We start from the raw sequence: 22,025 nt of genomic DNA, 5'->3' as shown, positions 1-22,025 counted from the left end.
TGAGATAGCGTAGAAAATACGGTAGCAGCGTTATTGGTTTTACAGATTACCTTAAAATTTACTGTAATAAACTGTATTTCTTTATATGATAGAACGCTAATTTACCAACCTACTGGAGCAACCCGGTCTCATCCCAAGACGTCAAATAACTGACGTTTTGGGACGTTTTTTGACCATACGTCAATATTCGCCTTTTTAGGGCCCCCTTAAACGTCGGTAGATGAGCTTATGGGATCCTAACTCTACCCCAGACCTAAACCTAACCCTAAACCTAACCCGTCACCTAACGGACGTTAAAGGTAAAGCGTCAGTTGTATGACGGCCCAGGATCGCCATCTACCGACGTTTAAGGGGGCCCTAAAAAGGCGGATATTGACGTATGGTCAAAATACGTCCCAAAATGTCAGTTATATGACTTTTTGGGATGAGACTGTGTTAACTGGAGAATTGATGTCTGTTTTGAACCGTTGTAATACACTGATAATCTACAATCATCACTACAGTGATGAGTCACATGATCAATCAAAGCTCTCTTCCATAAGAAGAACGTTAATACTTATATAAAGAAGCTGCACAGTGTCATTCACACAAACATTAAACACCATCATGGTAACACACATGAAATTGAAAATTAATTTAACAATATTAAATGTAACATAAAACCCGAATGTACATACCTGATTAGAAAAAAAAAACTAAGAAAACTATGAGGAACCTAGTTATTTCAACAAAAATGCATAAAATGTATGTGAAAAGTGTCACACAGGAATTGTGGGAATGTCAATTTACGTTTTTTTTTTTTTTTTTTTTTTACAGTAAATTATACAAGCAGTTGTTCTTTTTCACTTTCAAAAACTGTAAATTTAACGGTATTTTACAGTAAAATGACATTAAATGTACCATGAGATCTATCACACTTATTTACCGTATACGGAACCAATTAAAAGTTTTGCACTGTACCATTTTTATGATCTTTTAACATTAAAATCACGATTATTTTTTTTACAGTGCAGGACAGATCAATATATCAAAGACAATACAGAAATGATCAGACAGTGCAACATCCTTAATAACAATCGATGAAATTTTATACCCTTACTGATAATTAAATCTAGTGTCTTTTAGCTTACCTCAAGGGCATCCACGATGTAGTTGTCTTTGTTTCCGCAGTGTTTTCAATTTTGACATATTTCGATCAAACCGTTGTTGTCTATCAGTCATATCATATAATGGAGGTTTAGGGGGTCCTCCCTCTGTTCACCCTTAAAGAGCATGCACAGAGAAGTCCAGATTAAACATGATTTAATATTTATCTAAATATGTAAATGTAAGTACACATTGATGGCTTAAGACACGGAACGAGCGCTTTGTGTGAGAAAACGAACAGTATTTATATAGTTTTTAACCTCTTGTAACCACACGTCCAAGTGATCTGACGGCACGGGCGCTTCGGTCTGCGCAATCGCTGGAAAGCACCGGAAGTGATCTCTTGCGTGGTTGCGAAAAAAAATCTATATATGTTGATATATATCAAAATCGTCTTCCATTGCAATTTCTTTAAATTTCTTTAAACATTTAAATATGTTTAGATCCTCACAGTGAAGGGCAACACTTCTGAAATCTCTGTGTAAATAATGAGTGACGTACACGCATGAGAGATCACTTCCGGGGCTTGCACAGACAGAAGCGCCCACTCTCTCAGAGTACTTGGACGTGGCTGTGGTCACAAGAGGTAAAAACGATATAAACACCGCTCGTTTTGTGTCTTAGGCCATCAATGTGTACTTGCATTTGCATGCTCTTTGAGGTGGTGACCATAGACCTGCATTATATGAACAGACAAGAACGGTTTGACCTAAAAATATCAAAATTGTAAATACTGCGGAAACAAAGACACCTACATCTTGGATGCCCTTGAGGACAGCTAAAACAAATCAAAAATTAATTTCAAAGTGAACTATCGCTTTAAGGACACGTTTAGTGGAATGCGTTGGTTTAAGGGGTCAAAAGTGTCATTATAGCCTAGATGTAATTAGTCTACAGAATTAATTAATTAAATGCAGGTATTTTTGTACACAATAAGTGCATTGTCTCAAATGATTAATTTAAAGTTAGTGCATTGTAGTTAAATATGCTTAATATAAAATGGGACCCATTTTTCCTTTTGTTTGCACTTTATTTTACAGTACGTGCATTTATATAGGGCCAATCCCAATTCTACCCCTTACCCCTTCACTTTCCCCTAGCCCTACCCCTTCGCCTTCCCCTTGACCCTTGAAACAGAGTGGCAATGCGTAGGGGTGAAAATATTCCCCTAAGAAATGGGACACCACTACGCCTCCGTTAAACGTCATTATAAATCGTCGCTAGCGCCTACGTCACAGGAGATGCGCCGATGTTTATCACAACTTCCGAGATGCCGTCGACAGCTGCAGTTATCTCAGTCGCGTGGGTTACAGCTATTTTCTTGCATTTATCTTGTGAAGTTCGCAGGAAACAACAGAGACGACGAAAATATGTTGCGGGACTATCGTTAGCAAACTAAAGTAATTTTAGCGTTTTTTTTGTTGTTGTTTTTTACAAACATTTCTGTGAAGAAACTGACCGTAAATATGAACACAATATTGAATGTAACATAAAGCAAATCATTATTTGTCATTACAATACTTATTAAAGCCACAAATACTTACATTCATGGGTCTCCTTTTTCGTTTGGGCAGCCATTTTGCGTCTGTAGCCTGGGTTAGCAGTGACACTTCTCATACCCCTTCGTTTGAAGTGTGCTCCTGAAAAATCTTCGTTTGAAGGGCTATCTGGCCCTTGCCCCTAGCCCTCCCCCTCCAACCAAAAGAGAATTGGGACAGTCCTACCCCTTCACGTGGACGCGCAAAACGGAGGGGAGGGGGAAAGTGAAGGGGTAAGGGGTAGAATTGGGATTGGCCTATAGTGTACTTGCTTAAGAAAGTACTGGGTAACTATGGGTTAAGGTTAGGTTTAGGGGTTAGTATCTTTTTTACACAGATATTGCAGTTACTATATTAAGAACATAGTATGTAACAGGACAATGAAATAAAGTGCTGTACTTTTCATTTTCTTGTCATTAGTCCTGATATTCACGACACTGTGTTGGTGCTCATGTGCAACTCAGATACAATCATTCATTCGGACATGACTTGAAGGCTACACACACTGTATTTCACAGGCAAAATATTTTCAGGTGGCAGATTTGCTGGTTCTGGGAATGAGACAAAATACCCTCTGGACGGTGTCCCACGGCTCAAACTGCCCTCTGTACTGTCAGCATTTGATTGGTTAAGCCATGTGGCAGCCAATGAGGCATAACCCCTGAGCTCCAGCGCTGTCAGATACTGTCACATAATGTCACGGGCTGCTTATAATGTGCACATTTGTGTGTGTCTGTGTTCCAAAAGCACCGATAATTATGCAGCTGCAATACTCCATGTTGTGTGGTAATTGCCTCTCAAGGTGGCGGTGGAGATCGAGCGCACTTTAATTATCTGTTTGTGTGACAGCTGCTTCCACAAGTGACACTCAGAGACACAAAGGTGCGTGCCAGACGCATTGGTCTGTTCTCTGTCGCAGAACTGCACAGTCACTCAGGACGTCGGGCTGACAGTATTCCCTGCAGGGGGAAAGGGAACAGGTGGTGAAAGAGATAATATGAGGAGAAATGACCTATAAGAAGTTTGTATTGTGGTGTAGTGTTTATGTTAAGTGGATGGCAAACGTGAGAATTCAATGTCCTCTGATGCCTTAGAACATTCAAATTTTATGCTTATTATAAACACACAAGAATTTTCTTTGGATTCATAAACCTGAAGTCCCTCTCACTGGAAAAGAAGAAATCCATGATTGGTTGTTAGATTTATCTGCAAAGAGGTGCATTTGAATGTGTGAAGATCGAAAGTTATCCCATGGCTGTAAGTCTACATATTTGTGATTTAAAAGAGTAGTTTACTTTAAAAAAAACCCTTTGCTGATAATTTACTCACCCCCATGTCAGCCAAGATGTCCATGTCTTTCTTTCTTCAGTCGAAAAGAAATTAAGTTTTTTGATGAAAACTTTCCAGGATTTTTCTCCATATAATGGACTTCAATGGGAACCAAACGGTTCAAGGTCCAAATGAGAGTTTCAGCAAACTGCAAACTGTTCAAAGGGCTTTAAATGATTCCATATGATGAATAAGGGTTTTATCAAGCGGATCGATCGCTTATTTAAAAAAAAAACAACAACAACAAAGTTTAAGTTTTATAAGCTCAAATCACCTTTGCTCTGTTCTGTGATGCACGTTCGTGACTCTCCTGTTCGAACTCGTTCATCAAAATGAACAAATCTTTTTTCGAGTCATTTGGTTCATTCAACGAACGAAATGAACGAAATGAACGAGTTGACTCGGGAAAAGATTCGTTAATTTTAATGAAATTAAAATTAAATCATAAAAGATAAAATTAATATAAATAAAGTTGTAATTAACTTTTTTTCCTGTGGCAGAAACAGGCTTCCAGACAACATGGAAAGCTAATTCTGTAAAAAGATATGGATAAGTTGCTAACAAACTGATAGCCTACATAAATATTGTGTCCAATTCATCAAATACTTGTGTCCTTACGTCAGCAACTTCACATTTGAGGTATGAATATGAATAATGTATCCCATCGAAAAAACCCATAAGGGAACTATGGCTTGAAAACGGAAATTTTGTTATGCATTTTAGCTTACAAACCGAACCGCTCTTTTGACTATTGAATGATTTCGAGAGGCTTTAGAAGCAGTTTCAAAACATGAAAATGAGCAGGAGAGAAATAATGGATGTGGGCCAGATGCACACAGTGGGAAATAAACTGGTGATTAAAGGAATGTGGAGGAGTTTCAGGAAGATCATAAAGAATGGCTGTCTTTCAAAACCTAAGTGGGCTGCTTAACTAAACAGTGTTTTTGGGAATCATAGCCAGGTTTCAATGCATCAATCATGTTAAGCTAGTGGGCTAAGCAGTTAGCTTGCTAAGCGAAGGCTAACTGAAACACAAAAGAAGGGGGTGTTTAATTTGAACTTAAAGCTACACTGTGTAACTCTTTTAGTTTATTCTTAGCTAAAAACACTTAGTTCTTTCAAAAATATGTGTGCTCATATGCCATTGAAAATACATACGGGCAAGGGGTTCTAATGTCGGTTGCCAGGTTGCCCCTCCATCTTGAAGGTACATCAAAGAGGGACATACCCGTTAATTACCCGTTAGCCAAAGAGGGACATACCCGTTAATTCAAGCTTCGCTTTTCGCGTTTACGTTTGAGTGAACACTCATGGACGAGGTCGAACTGGAAGCCATGTTAATCTTGGACTACATTGGCCACCGTAGGAGTTAAAACGAAATCGGAATTGAGAGGAACAGAAACTAATATTCACTGGATGGTCATATACCTTTTCACCGCTAGATGGGGTAAAAATCACTCAGTGTAGCTTTAAGAAAAAAAAAAATTCATATGAAGATGTAGCCCAGTGTAGCCTACGCTGACTCATTTAGTCGGGATAAATAATTCATTTGAGTTGTATTCATTCAACCCACCAAGGCTGCCCACTTGGTTTTGAGAGGGTGAAAAAGACTAAAGTTGGCAACAAGAAAAACAAGAGGTTTGAGATATAGTTAAGCTAAAATAAATATTTTTACCCATGGCAAGTGTACTTTTTGACTGTGGGCCTGCTGAAGTGAATCAGCTTCCTGTAGTGTGACCAGGAGAAGCTTGAGGTATTCAGACAAACGGCTCAGAGGACCCTCATGAATAAAATAGCATGCTGACTAACTCCCCTCCATCTCAGCCTGCGCTGCACTGGTGCGAAGAGATTCTGCTCTGCAGGAGCGGACAAAACACCTGTGGATGTGAGAGAGAGATGGGAAAACCTATGCACTGCAGGACTGTTTTGGTGCATGTAGTGTTATATTAAGTTCAAATACATTCATTCTTCAATACAGAAAACAGTGCTGTAATATGGGGCATTAGTAGTGTTTCATTTGTTAAAGGGATACTCCACCCAAAAATGAAAATTCGGTCATCATTTACTTACCCTCAAGTTGTTGCAAACCTGTATGAGTTTCTTTCTTCTGCTGAACACAAAGGAAGTTATTTTGAAGAACGATTGGAATTTTGGCACCATTGACGATTGGCTTCCAATCGTTCTTCACAATATCTTGAGTAAATTATGAGGGAATTTCCATTTTTGGGTGGAGTATCCCTTTAACAAAGCAGTTTTTTTGTAGTGTTTTTTTTAAATATGCAGGAATCGTTCTCACTTTCATGCATATACTGTTTTTTTCTGAAATAACTATTTTAATTAAAGCTGCTGTCCATAACTTTTTTTAAGTTAAAAATAATCCAAAATAATTATTAAAAAAAACACATTCTGCCAGTGCCAGTTCTGCCAAAACTATCTTCTTGTCATAGCTAGATTCAAAACGGTTAGCTTGTGATAATGATTTTAATTCCAGTGGTGGGTTTCAGCGGGAAATTCGAGCATGTCTGCGTCATTACGTCACACTCGTACACAAAGAAGGGGTTTTGGCTAGCTGCGCGTGAGAGCTTTTCTCGAAACACTTTACATAATTAAACTTACATGGCATCCAGAAAGATCCAAACAATCATCAGTGTCAACTGGAGATTCAGCAGTTATAAAACCCAAAAGACTTCGTACTTCAGATGGCTAGAGAAAGAAACCGTCTCATGCGAACACAAGGATTTAAACATCGGCGGGGCTTTTGAAAAGTGCGTGAACTTTTTTCAGAGACGGCTTTTTCAGAATTCAATAGCAAAACGAGAAAGGCACAACAAAGGAAAGTCCATAACTATTATGGAGAATATGAATTCTGAACTACACAGGTAACCATAAAACACATTAAATTTAACATTAGTCACACAATGCTGATGTTGTTAACATGAACAATTTGAGAACAAAGTAGCCTATAATTTGCACGGTTACTGTAAATTGTGTTGATTAAATCTAATGAAGCTTATCATGTCGAATGGTTTTTCCCCCTTAATTGATCAGAACAAAAGTGAATGTTACTTACTTGTTCAGAAGACATTTTCCGTTGAAAATTCTTATGTTGGTCAAACTTTCAAAAATTGAATCTGTGGTTCTGTATGACATTATCCACACAGCACGGTGATTGACAGCAGCACTCACCTCACTGAACAGTGTGTTCATCCGCGCTGTTTCATGCCGATTCACAACCCACGTGAAGATGATAATTCCGTGAATAACTGCAATTGCAGATTTCGAACAGAGATGGTGACAAAGAGGAAAAGTTACAAATTGAACTATTATGAAGTGAGTGACAAACAAACAAAATGAACAAATGACAACAAACAAATGAAATGTCTTGCTACTGAAAAAGCATTTGAGTGATTCAATGATTCAACTGTCAAACAATCAAACAACTCAACTATATTTAGTTGAGGAGCCGGGGAAAAAGGCAACAGAGTCAGGGAAGCTGGAGATCCAGGCGAAATCGGGGAGACAGAGGGATAGGTTGACACCACAGGAGGAGCCAGGAGATCTGTAAAACAAAGGCGGAGCTGGGGCTTGGAAAGCCTGAGGCAACACCGTTGGGAGCGAGGACAACAGAGCCGCCAAAGAGATGGAGGAGCCTGGTGGAGCAGCAGGACTGAAGGAACCAGGCATAGCCACAGGCCTGGAAGTCCGAGGTGTTTGGATGGATGAGCGGGATGTTGGGCGGGACCAGTGGAGACAAAGGAGCTTGGTTGTTGGGTGGGGCAAGTGGAGACAAAGGAGTTTGGCTGTTGGGTGGTACAAGCAGAGACAAAGGAGCTTGGCTGTTGGGCAGGACCAGTGGAGACAAAGGAGTTTGGATGTTGGGGCGGGACCAGTGGAGACAAAGGAGCGTGGCTGTTTGGTGGGGCTAGTGGAGACAAATGAGTTTGGCTGTTGGGCAGGACCAGCAGAGATAAAGGAGTTTTGGCTGTTGGGCGGGTTTGCCGGAGACAAAGGAGCTTGGCTGTTGGGCAGGACCAGCAGAGACAAAGGAGCTTGGCTGTTTGGTGGGGCTAGTGGAGACAAAGGAGCTTGGCTGTTTGGTGGGGCTAGTGGAGACAAAGGAGCTTGGCTGTTTGGTGGGACTAGTGGAGACAAAGGAGTTTGGCTGTTGGCCGGGTTAGGCGGAGACAAAGGTCCTTGGCTCTTGGGCAGGACCAGCGGAGAAAAAGGAGCTTGGCTGTTGGGTGGGATTAGCAGAGATAAGGGGTTTGGCTGTTGGGCAGGACAAGCGGAGACAAAGGAGCTTGGCTGTTGGGCGGGATTAGCAGAGATAAAGGAGCGTGGCTGTTGGCCGGGACAAGCAGAGACGAATGAGCTTGGCTGTTGGGCGGCACCAGGAGAGATTAAGGAGCTTGGCTGTTGGGCGGGGCTAGCAGATATAAAGGAGCTTGGCTGTTGGGCGGGACGGGCAGAAAAAAAGGAGCTTGGCTGTTGGGCGGGACTAGTGGAGACAAAGGAGTTTGGCTGTTGGGCGGACCAGCAGAGACAAAGGACCTTGGCTGTTGGGCAGGGCTAGCGGAGACAAAGGACCTGGGCTGTTGGGCGGGGCTAACGGAGACAAAAGAGTTTGGCTGTTGGGCGGGGCAAACAGAGACAAAGGAGCTTGGCTGTTGGGTGGGACTAGCGGAGACAAAGGACAATGGCTGTTGGGCGGGGCAAACAGAGACAAAGGAGCTTGGCTGTTGGGCGGGGTTAACGGACACAAAGGAACTTGGCTGCTGGGCGAGACCAGCAGAGACAAAGGAGCTTGGCAGTTGGGAGGGACTAGCGGAGAAAAACGAGCTTGGCTGTTGGTTGGGATTAGCAGAGATAAGGGGTTTGGCTGTTGGGCAGGACAAGCGGAGACAAAGGAGCTTGGCTGTTGGGCGGGATTAGCAGAGATAAAGGAGCGTGGCTGTTGGCCGGGACAAGCAGAGACGAATGAGCTTGGTTGTTGGGCGGCACCAGCAGAGATTAAGGAGCTTGGCTGTTGGGCGCAACTAGCGGCGATGAAGGAGCCCGGTTACTGCGCAGGACCAACAGAGATGAAGGAGCTTTGCTGCTGGGTGGGACCAGCGGAGGAGGAAGGGCCATGGAACAGGTTGGGAATTGAGAGACCATCCAACCAGCCAGGGGTGCATTTCCCGAAAGCATCGTTAGCCAACTAAGATCGCAAGTTGGTCGCAATTTCCATTGAACTCTATTGGTAACGATGGAACTTGTGACCATAGTTGGCTAACGATGCTTTCGGGAAACGCACCCCAGGACCGGGGAAGGGTGACTGAGTTTCAGGGTGGAAAGAAGGGACGTGACAGGCTTCGTGTCCTCCAAGTCAATGAGCCATTCCTCAACCTCTGGCTCTGGGAGGGACCAGGAAGTGGGTGCAGGCTTAGGGATGTACCAGGCAATGGGCTCTATCTCTGGGAGGGGTATTGTGGCTGGCTCTGGCTCAATATTTTGCACTGACTTTGGGTCCATGGTGGTTGTAGACTCTAGTACTAGGTCAGTGGCAGGCATGTGCTCTGTTTTTGGGTCCATGGCGGGCATGGATTGGGACTGGATGGGCTCTGAAAGATAAGTGGGGACTGGTTTGGGTGCTGTAGGGTTGGGGCCCTCCTCTCTCTCACATATGGTGGAGGGGGATCCACAGTGAAAAAGCACCCATTCCACATGGGGACGAGTTTTCGTCTGGGCATTGAGTCCTGCTCAGAAAAACATGGAGGCTGTCGTCAGGGTAACGAATGAGGTGAGCCAGATCTATAAGAAACTCTGAGTGTGGTCCTCGAGGAAGTGATCCCCATGTGAGAGATGGAGGATCCCTCCTGCTGCTAGATCCATCAAATTGTGTCAGTTTCTCACTGCTGGATGCTGGAAGGGAGAGTGGAAGCAGTATCTATTTGCAACAGTCAATTTTATTCACAAAAGACCAAAACAAAAAACACACTGGGGAACATGAAAGAGCAGGAGATAAAGCATCCCAACATAATACAGACGAGAACCAAACATAAGCTGAAACAAATTGGGATTAAAGAACATGAGGCCAAATCAAAAACCATGACAACAAACAAAGGAAAACTCAAACTAAGACAAAACAGGGAAAATCAGACGATTAATGACTCAATCGAAGAAATGTAGCCTTCTTGTCTAGAGACATCCAAAACATGTTTTTAAATTTTGAACAGTAGTATACATTTATATTTAAGATTTATGTTTAGATTTAAAATGTAGATGTATATATATATATATATATATATTTTTTTTTAATTTTTTTTTATTTTTTTTATTTAACAAAGTTAACTTTGCATTTGGATGACCATACTACAATTGTTTCAATCAATTGTGAAAGAGAACATTTCCATATGAAAAATATTTATTTTTTTAAAACTTTATTCCAAAACACACATATACATCTGCCTTTGCCACACCATGTCTTGTATAATCATGTTGGTAGCAGGTCATTACATAACCGATGTTCATTTCCCTCATTTTTGCATAACAAGATTGAAAAGAAACCCATTACTTGTCTGGAAAGAAAAAATTGCTTGTGTGTCAGGATGCAGGAATCAGCAAAACACTCTGGCGAACCATCTTTTATTATGTCTAAACAATTTCAGAGAGAATTCCGGCCTGTCAGTCTCACTTTTAACCTGGATAGACTGAACTGGTTTGTGTCAACTGGCCAGATTTCCGTCAGCTTTGAGTACATTGTGAAAAAGCACTGAACAATGACTGGTGTCATGAGCATCAGATAATCACTCAGAGATTCCAACTGCTTTGTGAAAATGACATTTTACTGTAACTCAGCCCTGTTCTCTAAACACAGACAAACATTCAAGCCTCCTAAACAAACATGCTACTGCATCACAGTGAAGTTCAGTGGAGCGTTCAGGTCAGATTTTGCCTAACTAATGGCAAAATCACAAAATGGAAAGAATTGCAGTATATTCTCTCCAAAAAAGGTCATTTATCATACCAGAAGAAATATAGAAAATACTTAACACTTCTTGCATTCTTGACGATAACAAACCCCATTACTCAAAAGGCTAGTTCACACACATTTCAATCATTAAAAGTTGACTTTTGGATTTAGTAAGTTGGGAAACACAACTGCCATGTTGGTTAAATATCCCAATAGCACAATGACCTAAACAATGAAACCCAACAACTATTTGGTGTTCTCTTCAATCTACTGCTCTGTCTTTACAATAGTTAAATCTGAAAGAAAAAAAAAACTGAATATACGAATTGCTTCATCTTGGAACAAGACACCAAATTGAGCTAGAATATATAAGCATTTGATTGCGTAGAGTATGATGCAGACCTAAAGATTCTGATTGTAAGGTAGCTACTCTAAAAACAGGTCTATCCATGCAGAGATGTGGCAGCGCCTTACATTATTGCTTTGTAAAGGAGGACAACTGGGACTTCTACGAGTGTGACAATGATCTAGACACATACTGTAACTAACTACTAGAGTAAAGGTATATTCATATTCAGATTACTTGATATATCAGGAGAAAACCTGAACATCTACATTGAGTGTGCAAAATTTCAAAATGACACTGAAATCAAAAATATAAATTAGTGCATTGATGAAGGTAACAGCAGGAACAACATAGAAAGCAATAGAACATCCTGAGAAGGAAATAAAACGGTGGTTGGTTTTTAAGTGTGCACATCTGATATAATTAACATTCAATGTTCATTTTAAACAAACTGACATTAATATCCAGTTTCAGATCATGTAGTCATTGTTTTTGTCAGTGTGAACGTCCCTTTAGTCTGTTGTGTAGAAGTCAGGAATGGGGAAATGTTGGGTAATCAAACTTCATGCCCTATTCTACATATAATTCTCTTTCTTACATCTGCAAATGGAATGGTACAATCTATTGTGAGAGGTAGGAGGAGGAATTGTCTGTTGTTCCCACACTTCCAGAAACAGCATTTATTCAGCACTGCGTCTACATCCATTCTGAGCAAGTGGTGGGTCAAAAGAGCAGGGCTATCAGACATCTGAACACTTTAAACCTCTGGAAATCAAGAGGTGTTGCTCCCGTAACATGATCTGAGATTTGGATCTGAGATCAACTTCTTGAGAAGCATTGATCCAATCCACGTCCTTACTCTTGTCTGACAGAGCTCTGCTTGGTTGTCTAGGTTAGATGAGGTGAGACTTGAATCGTATCACTATATTACAGTTTTAGAGTCCGACTTTGTCCTTTTGAGTCTTTGAAACCCCATCCAGTTTTGCATAAAAAGACGGTCCTGTCTGTTAAATTGGCCTGGAGTTAACAGTCTCCTCTACAGCTCCACCGCCAGGCAGATTCTCTCTCGCTCTCTCTGGCAGTCTGTCTGTAGCAGGAACAAGGCCTCTTGTATCCGCCGGGAAGACGAGAGAGCTGCCAAAAGGATAGTGAGCTAAGAAATGTTGCCGAAGGAAGCTGTAAAGAGAGAAAAGAGACCGGAGAATGAAAAAGAGCATACATTATTCATGTGATTGCAGGAAATAACATGTAGAAAAGGGATGTGCATCACAGAACCTCTGATGTTAGATTTACTCACTGTGTCAAACTTTACCTTCTCATCTAAAATATCCCTCTGGACCTCCTTTTTCCCAACTAATGTACGTGTTATCAGGGAGACATTCAAAGCCTTAAAAACACCTCCATATATAACCTTGTATGATGTCCACATTTCAGATGGGAAGGCTGTTACTAAAGCTACACTCTTAAAAATGGCAATTGAAGAACCTTTCAGTGAGTAGACTTCCCAAAAAAGCTATTTTTTGTGTAGAACATCAATCTAAAGAACCTTTTTCCACTAGAACCACTAAATATGGATTTTGAAGGTTCTTCATGGAATCATTGATGCTAATAAATAACCTTTATTTTAATATACCTTTATTTGTCCACAATCCCAAGGGAGCATGTATAAGAGTTTCATTTAAAAAATGTCAAATCTAATGAAAACAAAAACTAATTTAACTAATATCTGTGTGAGCAAAATTTTAGCCTCTTTATAGTCTCCTTATGCCTGGTTCAGATTACACGATTTTAGCCTGATTTTGGCATGATCCCTTTGATGTAGGGTGTCGTGGGGATTCGTAAACGACAACGGGCGTCGGGACGCAAGATTCGATCGTATCATCTCGTATAGTGTGTCATAGTGGGCGACAACCTACGTACGTCGCGTCGGCGATGATTCACGACAAAAAGACTGGCATGTTTAATTTTTTTAACGGTCGTCCACGACGGGTTCTGTCACACGTATGAGGTTGACCGATAGGAGCACAAGCTTTTCCGTACACAACTTTCAAAAAAGGGCGAAACGAAAGAGAGATGATGGTGCTAGCATTAAAACTAAAAGTATATTACCTCAAGTTCTCTTTGAAGGATTGACAGCCCATACTGTCCTCTTTGAGCAATCCAGGAACGCGTCCATTGTCGGGTTTTCTTTCTTTTTTTACTTTTTTCTGAACACAGACAGCCAATACAACACTCACCGCTTCATCCATTGTTTGTTTACGTTCGTTTCCGCAAGTCACTCGCTACTAGTTTCGCCTTCTAGATGACATCACGACTGGTCAGGAAGCAACGTGTAGTCTGACATGTGACATTGTCCACGACACGACAAGATTTTGCGTAATCTGACACAGTGACTATCGTGACAGACAAAAAAAAAAAATCGTGTAATCTAAACCAGGCATTATAGGGATAGTTCACCCAGCTCATTTACTCACCCTGATGTCTTCCTAACCTGTATGACTTCTTTCTTCTGTGGAACATAAAAAATGTTTTGAAGAATTTGAACACAATTGAGGTCAATGATAACCAAAACTCCTTTATGTTTCACAGAAAAAGAGAGAAAGCCATACAGGTTTGTAAAGGTATGAGGGTTCACTTGGCAGGCAGCCATTTTATTTGTAGACAATAGGCCATACAAAATAGTGATGGGAGAAACTGAGCTTTTTGAAACTCTTAATCAATTGAACCAATAGCTCTGTGGCATTTAAGACACATACCAGGACAAACCACTTGAATATGGTTAACCCTTAAAAGCATACCTCAGGTTTTTAGTGACCCGGGACGTCATTTACTACCCTCCTCCACATTCATTTTTTTAAATTTAGACATCAACCTTCCTAGTATTCCTCAATCAATTCATAAACAATATAACAAGAGAAAATGTCTGATACACAATGATAAAGTGACGCTTCATTCATAGTCAGAAAACAAAAGAATAGGAAGAATCATCAGCAAAGCTTTGCTGATTTACTGCAGAGCAAGCACCGAATGCAGTCAAATATAAGTGTCACTGTCACTTGATGATTGATCAAGAAGAAGATTGATTTTGAAGAAGTTGAAAATGATAGTTTTGAGAATTTGTTTGAAATGGCGATATGAGCCAGATGCTGAATGTACTGGGAAATGAGCTCTGACGAGGACAGTGATGATAGTATAAAACATCAGCTCACACTGAACCCTTTCAAGCTCCAAAAGTTAACAAAATGTGCTTAATTTTATTCTTCTGTAATTATTACTCCAATACCAGGAGAGTTTTATATTATCGCGACAGGACTAATATGTAATAATGACTGGCAAAACATTCAAGGGTCAAGGCTTTACCTTGAGATCAACAACCTCTAGTATCAAACCACTGAAATTTCAATGACTTCAATTTTCTGAAATCATGTGACTTGGCCAGTTTGATTCCACCAAATCAAAACAAAAGAGTCCCAAAGGATTTCAAGTTTCATTTCATCAAAAGTGCTAATAATACAAATACAGCTAATATCTATCTGACAAAATTATGTTTCAATAACATACTTCAGATCACATGTACTGCAATATCTGACAACAATGGTATCTGAGTGGTATCTGTATTGCTGCTTTTGCTAAAATTACCTTAAAAATGGTTTCTGTCTCATTTAACCGAATTTACGTTTAACAGACTTCCATTCCTTCCAACATAAGCTCATTGGGAAAAGACGCCTGTACCTACATTTTTGCAAAACTCTTACCTATACATAGAATTCCCTGCGGTTTCCAGCTGAAATGAACCGTAAAACACCAACAACTTTTTTCGTGCAAGATACATTTTGACATTTGCATCACATAACCAGCTCCCTATGTAGTAAACCAGCCCGATCTCATTCCAAGGCGTCATATACTGATGCTTTTTGCCAATGCGTATACATCCAACGCACATGGCACCCTTTAGCGTCAATATGAGACGCAGATATATATGGGGCAGAAGGCGCCTCCTAGTGGTCTAACCCTAACCCTACCCCACACCTAAACCGAAGCGTGTTATATTGACGCTAAAGGGTGCCATGTGCGTTGGATGTATACGCATTGGCTAAAAGCGTCAGTATATGACGCCTTGGGATGCAAATGCATTGAGTAAACTCCCCAAGTACAGGATTGGACTTGCTGCATTAGAAAACAGGCTGCCATTTGTCTCAATAGATTTTAAAGAAGAGCAAAAAAAAAAATGGATTTGGATTTGCACAAATATTGTTCAACCTTCAGATGTGCAGCAAGCCGTCATTCACACTGGAAGTGAGCCAGATGTTGTTTGAGTGGAGGTTGTCTAACGGTAGCAATTAACATAATTCTCAAGAACATCATCGTTTGCTGTATTTCTTATCTGTCACCAGCAGAGAGTGTTATCAGAGAAAAATGCACGAAGGATCTTTTTATCAAGGGCAGAAACAAAAAAGACTAGAAAAAATGAGATCACATCAGAATACATTATAACTGTAGCAGCTGACAGGAAACACGGCATGATTTATTTCATTATTTCTTTCTTTTTTTTTTTTTGAAATGCAATCAGTTTGTAGGGATTGTAAAAAAAAATAAAAAAAAATCTGATTGCAATTTAGAGATGCGTTTCTTCCGGGCCTGGGCAATCAATGATAGTCTTGTTCAAACTGACGAGAAAGAATGAAAATGAAAGTTAAAAAAAATATAAAAGTACGATGGAACGACCAATTCAACAATGGACAATCAGAGACAAACACATTTGAGGAAAGGAACAGGTGGAATGGCTTGTGCTGCCGTGACATCAAATGACACAGTGCCAGAGCTGCTGAAAGTCAGGATGATTGGTGAATGTGTGTCATCTGCAGCACTGTCTCTGGTGAAGACACCTGATTACTGACGTCCATCTGATAACATTTACAATGCAAAGAGAGAGAGAGAGCAGAGAAAGGGAGAAGCGGAGGAGTTAAGATACCGACCCACTACTTCCAAACCTGATTTCAGTAGAAAAGTATTTTTTTTTTCAGTAGCATGTAGCAGTAGCTATTTAAATATCTTGATTTAACTAAGGCTTAGTCCTGGCTTAATCTAAGCCCTGTTTGTGAAACCAGGCCTATATTTATTTCAGGTAACACTATATTTGACTGTGTCTTTGTTACACATGAATTTACTGTAGTAATAACTATTAATTACACATAATAACATACATATAACTAACCCTTAAACAAACTCTAATCCTATAGCTCATGGAGTTAATGATTATCACTCAGTACGTAAATGTACAATTACACTGAAACAACGAAACTATAAAATAAAGGTTTACACTCACCTAAAGAATTATTAGAAACACCATACTAATACTGTGTTTGACCCCCTTTCGCCTTCAGAACTGCCTTAATTCTACGTGGCATTGATTCAACAAGGTGCTGAAAGCATTCTTTAGAAATGTTGGCCCATATTGATAGGATAGCATCTTCCTGTTGATGGAGATTTGTGGGATGCACATCCAGGGCACGAAGCTCCCGTTCTACAACATCCCAAAGATGCTCTATTGGGTTGAGATCTGGTGACTGTGAGTCATTTTAGTACAGTGAACTCATTGTGAACTCAAGAAACCAATTTGAAGTGATTCGAGCTTTGTGACATGGTGCATTATCCTGCTGGAAGTAGCCATCAGAGGATGGGTACATGGCGGCTATAAAGGGATGGACATGGTCAGAAACAATGCTCAGGTAGGCCGTGGCATTTAAACGATGCCCAATTGGCACTAAAGGGCCTAAAGTGTGCCAAGCAAACATCCCCCACACCATTACACCACCACCACCAGCCTGCACAGTGGTAACAAGGCATGATGGATCCATGTTCTCTTTCTGTTTACGCCAAATTCTGACTCTACCATCTGAATGTCTCAACAGAAATCGAGACTCATCAGACCAGGCAACATTTTTCCAGTCTTCAACTGTCCAATTTTGGTGAGCTCTTGCAAATTGTAGCCTCTTTTTCCTATTTGTAGTGGAGATGAGTGGTACCCGGTGGGGTCTTCTGCTGTTGTAGCCCATCCGCCTCAAGGTTGTGTGTGTTGTGGCTTCACAAATGCTTTGCTGCATACCTTGGTTGTAACGAGTGGTTATTTCAGTCAAAGTTGCTCTTCTATCAGCTTGAATCAGTCGGCCCATTCTCCTCTGACCTCTAGCATCAACAAGGCATTTTCGCCCACATACTGGATGTTTTTCCCTTTTCACACCATTCTTTGTAAACCCTAGAAATGGTTGTGCGTGAAAATCCCAGTAACTGAGCAGATTGTGAAATACTCAGACCGGCCCGTCTGGCACCAACAACCATGCCACGCTCAAAATTGCTTAAATCACCTTTCTTTCCCATTCTGACATTCAGTTTGGAGTTCAGGAGATTGTCTTGACCAGGACCACACCCCTAAATGCATTGAAGGAACTGCCATGTGATTGGATGAGAAATTGATCAGGTGTTCCTAATAATCCTTTAGGTGAGTGTATATATATATATATGTTATTTATATTTATTTGATATATTGAAATGCTGTTCCATAGAAACAGTCATTTTGAAATAACCCAGAGCTTTCATAAATAATGACAGAGTTTTGTTTTTGTCTTTCATAAATAATGACAGAGTTTTGTTTTTGTCTAAATGTTTTTTTTTTTTGTTTTTTTTTTTTAAGAAACAAGCTGAAAATGTGGATAGAGAAGCTTGTAGCAGATGTTGGGAATGGCCTCAGGATCTCTTGATGGAAACAGGCATGTGGAAGAGACAAGATGCGGATGAGTTTGTGTGGGTCACTCTCTTCCAAAGACTTCCCGTCAGGTTCACAGTGATTGCAACATCAACATTTAATTGGTTTGTTGAAGACTTATCATTTCACTGTGCATCACAAAATCTATCCGGTTTAACCATAAACAATTGTACATTTCCTATTGCATTTAAAAATATCTTGAAAGTAGTACAATGACTATTCCCAGATCTTCATTCCCTGGTATGAAATGAAACATTAAAGCCTTTCGATTTTACAGTTCTCCTAAATGGCACACAAGCAAAGTGCATGACAAACGCACGTAAAAGATTCATGAAAACATCATGCATTAATATGTACGAACCCTTTTCAGGAAAAAAAAAAACGTCTATGCAATATTAGTGTTTAAATACACATGAGGAGTCCCAAAGGCAGCGAGTGACATCTCAAACACGACAATGAGACTTGCTTTGTTAACAGGAACAAATGATTGCTTTGTTTGCTATGATGAAGCAGTGGATCACATGTGTTTCTCTTTGTGTGAGATGTTTAAAGCCTAATACAGTGGGGCGATTGGTTGGTAATTTGGAGAAGAGGTAATAAGGTTTAGTGTTTCAAAAGAAACAGCAATTATAGTGTTGGGAGAATCTGCCTCGCTCTCGGCTAAATTGCTTCGGTGTGAGGAAGGGAGGATGGTTCGGCGAGGGATGAAGAGGGCTGAATTGCTTGGCCTTACTTGAAACCAAAAGAACAAAGCAATTTAGAAGAGTACAGAGGTAACATTTCAGAGGATAAATAACAGATAGCAATTGGACTGAAAGGTCAATCTAAGCCTCCGAATCACTCATGTGAGTGTTATGAGCTTTAACAGAGAGAGCAAGATAAGTCCATGTCGATCATAAATAATGCTAAATCATGGGCAGGGGACAGAAAGCCAGTCCCCTTACTGATATATATACACTGTAAAAAAAAATATTGATGGTTTAACTTAAAGAAGTAAGTAACCTGGTTGCCTTAAAATTTTAAGTTCATTGAACTGGAAAAAGTGAGTCAATACAATGAAGGAGGTTAATTTAATCATCAGAAACTCAAAATTATATGTTATCTGAACTAAATAAATTATTTAAGTTGATTTGACAAAAGAAAAAAATGTTGTGATTACTACACTGTAAAAAAATATTGTTGGTTTAACTTAAAAAAAGTAAGTAACCAGGGTTGCCTTAAAATTTTAAGTTGATTTAACTGGAAAAAGTGAGTTAATACAATGAAGGAGATTAATGTAACCATCAGAAACTCAAAATAATAAGTTATCTCAACTAAATAAATTATTATAAAGTTGATTTGACAAAAGAAAATATGTTGTGATAACAAATCTTGAAAATATTTTTTACAGTGTATATATATATATATATCAATAAGTTGAGCAAAATGTTCCACATCAATTGCTCCGAAAAGATGACCACAGTGCATTTAAAGGGTACATATTATGCTTTTAAATCATTCATTTTTACATATAAATCATACCGTTGTGGTCTATATAAAACATAACTGCAATGCTTGGGTCTGAATTCCTCATTATTATAGCTCCACAAGCCCCTTTTCTACCCCTTTTCTGATGTGTGTCTTTGAGCGACCGGTTTCAATGCGTCCCCTTTAAATAAAAAGGAGATGCGTCACACCCCGCCCGCTCTCCAGGTCGCTGAGTTCACGGTCAGTTCAACTCCCCCGTTCGGCCATTATTGTTGTAGTTTGATTAGAGATATGCGATTATATACGATACCTTCAAATAACATTTTTATTCACACTTTAATAAAATGTCAACAACAGAAGACTTGTCCTTCAAGCCTTACATATTCGAGCCAGAGCGAGCGAGTTGATAAAGACGACGACGAACCACGACAATGTGAGTTAACAGTTTTGTGTTATTAGTGAAAGTCGACTATTTCTATTGTTAAAACAAGCAAACTGACAAGATAAATGACTACGGTCTAATCTTACCACAAAAAAAAAATCTGTATTGACAATATGATGCGTTTAGAAACAACGCAGCTAAATGACCATTGGTGAAACTCAAGAACAATAATACTGCAGACGTGTAACGTTACTTCAAAACAAAAACAAAGAAAGACAAAGGTACTGCTAAACCATGACCACCATGTTTTAAGAAAGTAAAGTACTTTATTTTTATTAACGATATTTACAGCTAATCGAAATGCTCTGTTCGTCGTCTCCAAAGATAGAAGGAATTTACCTCTCATTCAGACGAAGTCAATCGGCAAACCCTTCTGTATACTGGCGGAGGTTGTTGAAGTGGGAATCCTTGAAGTGCTTCAGGTCACTAACGTACATCCAAAAAACGAACATTTTGACTTGCCCTCTCATAACTTCTGCATCATTGAGCTCGGACTACAAAATCGGAGCGAGAAATAATAATGGCGGATTGCTCGAAGTTTTGGACCGGTAGTCAATGTCCTTATTTGGCAGTTCCGCTGCAAATACGGTGACGCACTTGCTCAAAAAACGTCATAGACAACAGAAAAATCTGAACAGGTTGAAAAATATGACCAAAACAGAATATAAAGATATAAACGAAGCACCTGAAGAGAATAATTTCATCTTTTCTGTACTTATAAACACTCCAAATATACAACAAAATGCATTTAAGGGCTAAAAAAGTGGATTTTGCATGATATGTCCCCTTTAAAGCATACTGAACATGTTTACATCATGGGTATGAAAATCACATTTCATTGGTTAGAGATCACTTCCGGCGCTTGCACAGACCGAAGCGCCCGTGTCCTCAGATCACTTGGACGTGGCTGTGGCTACAAGAGGTAAAAACGATATAAATACTGTTCGTTTTCTCACACAAACCGCTCGTTTCGTGTCTTAGGCCATCAATGTGCACTTACATTTACGAGTCATTAAATCATGTTTAATTTGGACTTCTCTGTGCATGCTCTTTGAGTCGGTGACCATAGACCTTCATTATATGACTGACACGTACGGTTTGACCTAAAAATATAAAAACAAAGACACCTACATCTTGGATGCCCTTGAGGTAAGCTAAAACATACCAAAAAATAATTTCAAAGTGAACTATCCCTTTAAAACTCACACCATTCGAGAATTTGCTAATAGAATGTCATACAGGTTTGGAATGACATGACGGCCATTTTGGGTTGAACTACAGTATATCATTAATTCCCAAGAATTAAGAAGCACAAAACCTCTGACATCAACACCAAAAACACTTGCCCCTTCAGTTAATTTACATCAACATCATCCAAAACGTAGATCAAGACACTTTTATGGCCAGAGTGGTTGTCTAGTTTTTCACCCGATCAATATTTCATATTTCAATTCAAGCCCACTAAATCAAAAATGACAGGCCGCTATAGACGGCCTCTCTTTAGACACTGGAAACCCTGCTGGCTGAGAGACGTGTCTAAGAATAAACTCGCACAAGCTGTGTCCTCCAGCCATGCCAGCCCAACGGTGCCCAGGAGACAGATGTAACTCGCACTGACAGGTGATGTCAACTATCAGAAACTAACTAATCAGCTTTGGCGGGACTTGTATTCGACTGTCCTCCTCTCTCCAACACCCTTCACCTTGAGGTTTGAACTCTCACACAAGTCCTCTGTCTGAACCTCAGGTGAGGATTTTCCCATTGGGTGGCTCAATTATTCCTTTATCACCGCACGGAGGCCAGGACTTGGTGAACTGTTAAATTAAATTTGCCCCCTAAGCTGTTGGTAGATTTCCCTGACACAGCGATTAAGTGGCCTCTAATTCCCTCTCCTTGTTAATGTGGGGTACACTGGGGTTTGACACTTGCTGAGGAGGGAGTTCTGAGGACGCGTCTCACTCCGAGGAGACCCTGATACTCCGTGACTTTAACTGCGGGTTGTCCTTTGAAACTTTGAAAGTTGTATTTAAGTGAGCTTC

The 22,025-nt window shown here is 40.1% G+C and overlaps 1 protein-coding gene across 1 annotated transcript in view; it reads right to left on the bottom strand.

Annotated features, from left to right (window-relative positions):
- Nucleotides 1–10,418: 10,418 nt before the first annotated feature.
- samd10b (sterile alpha motif domain containing 10b) overlaps nt 10,419–22,025 on the bottom strand; it is an 86,753-nt gene continuing 75,146 nt past the window's right edge. The window contains exon 5 of the mRNA XM_089124439.1: nt 10,419–12,490. Within this exon, the coding sequence (XP_088980565.1) occupies nt 12,468–12,490 (23 nt within the window). The 3' untranslated portion in view covers nt 10,419–12,467. The remainder of the gene's footprint in view (nt 12,491–22,025) is intronic.

This window comes from Pimephales promelas, chromosome 20, assembly GCF_988280905.1.
Source record: "Pimephales promelas chromosome 20, fPimPro1.hap1.1, whole genome shotgun sequence".
In the NCBI taxonomy this organism is placed as follows: domain Eukaryota; kingdom Metazoa; phylum Chordata; class Actinopteri; order Cypriniformes; family Leuciscidae; genus Pimephales; species Pimephales promelas.
Note: the sequence above shows the minus strand (reverse complement) of the source record. Positions and strands in the feature narration are given on the sequence as shown.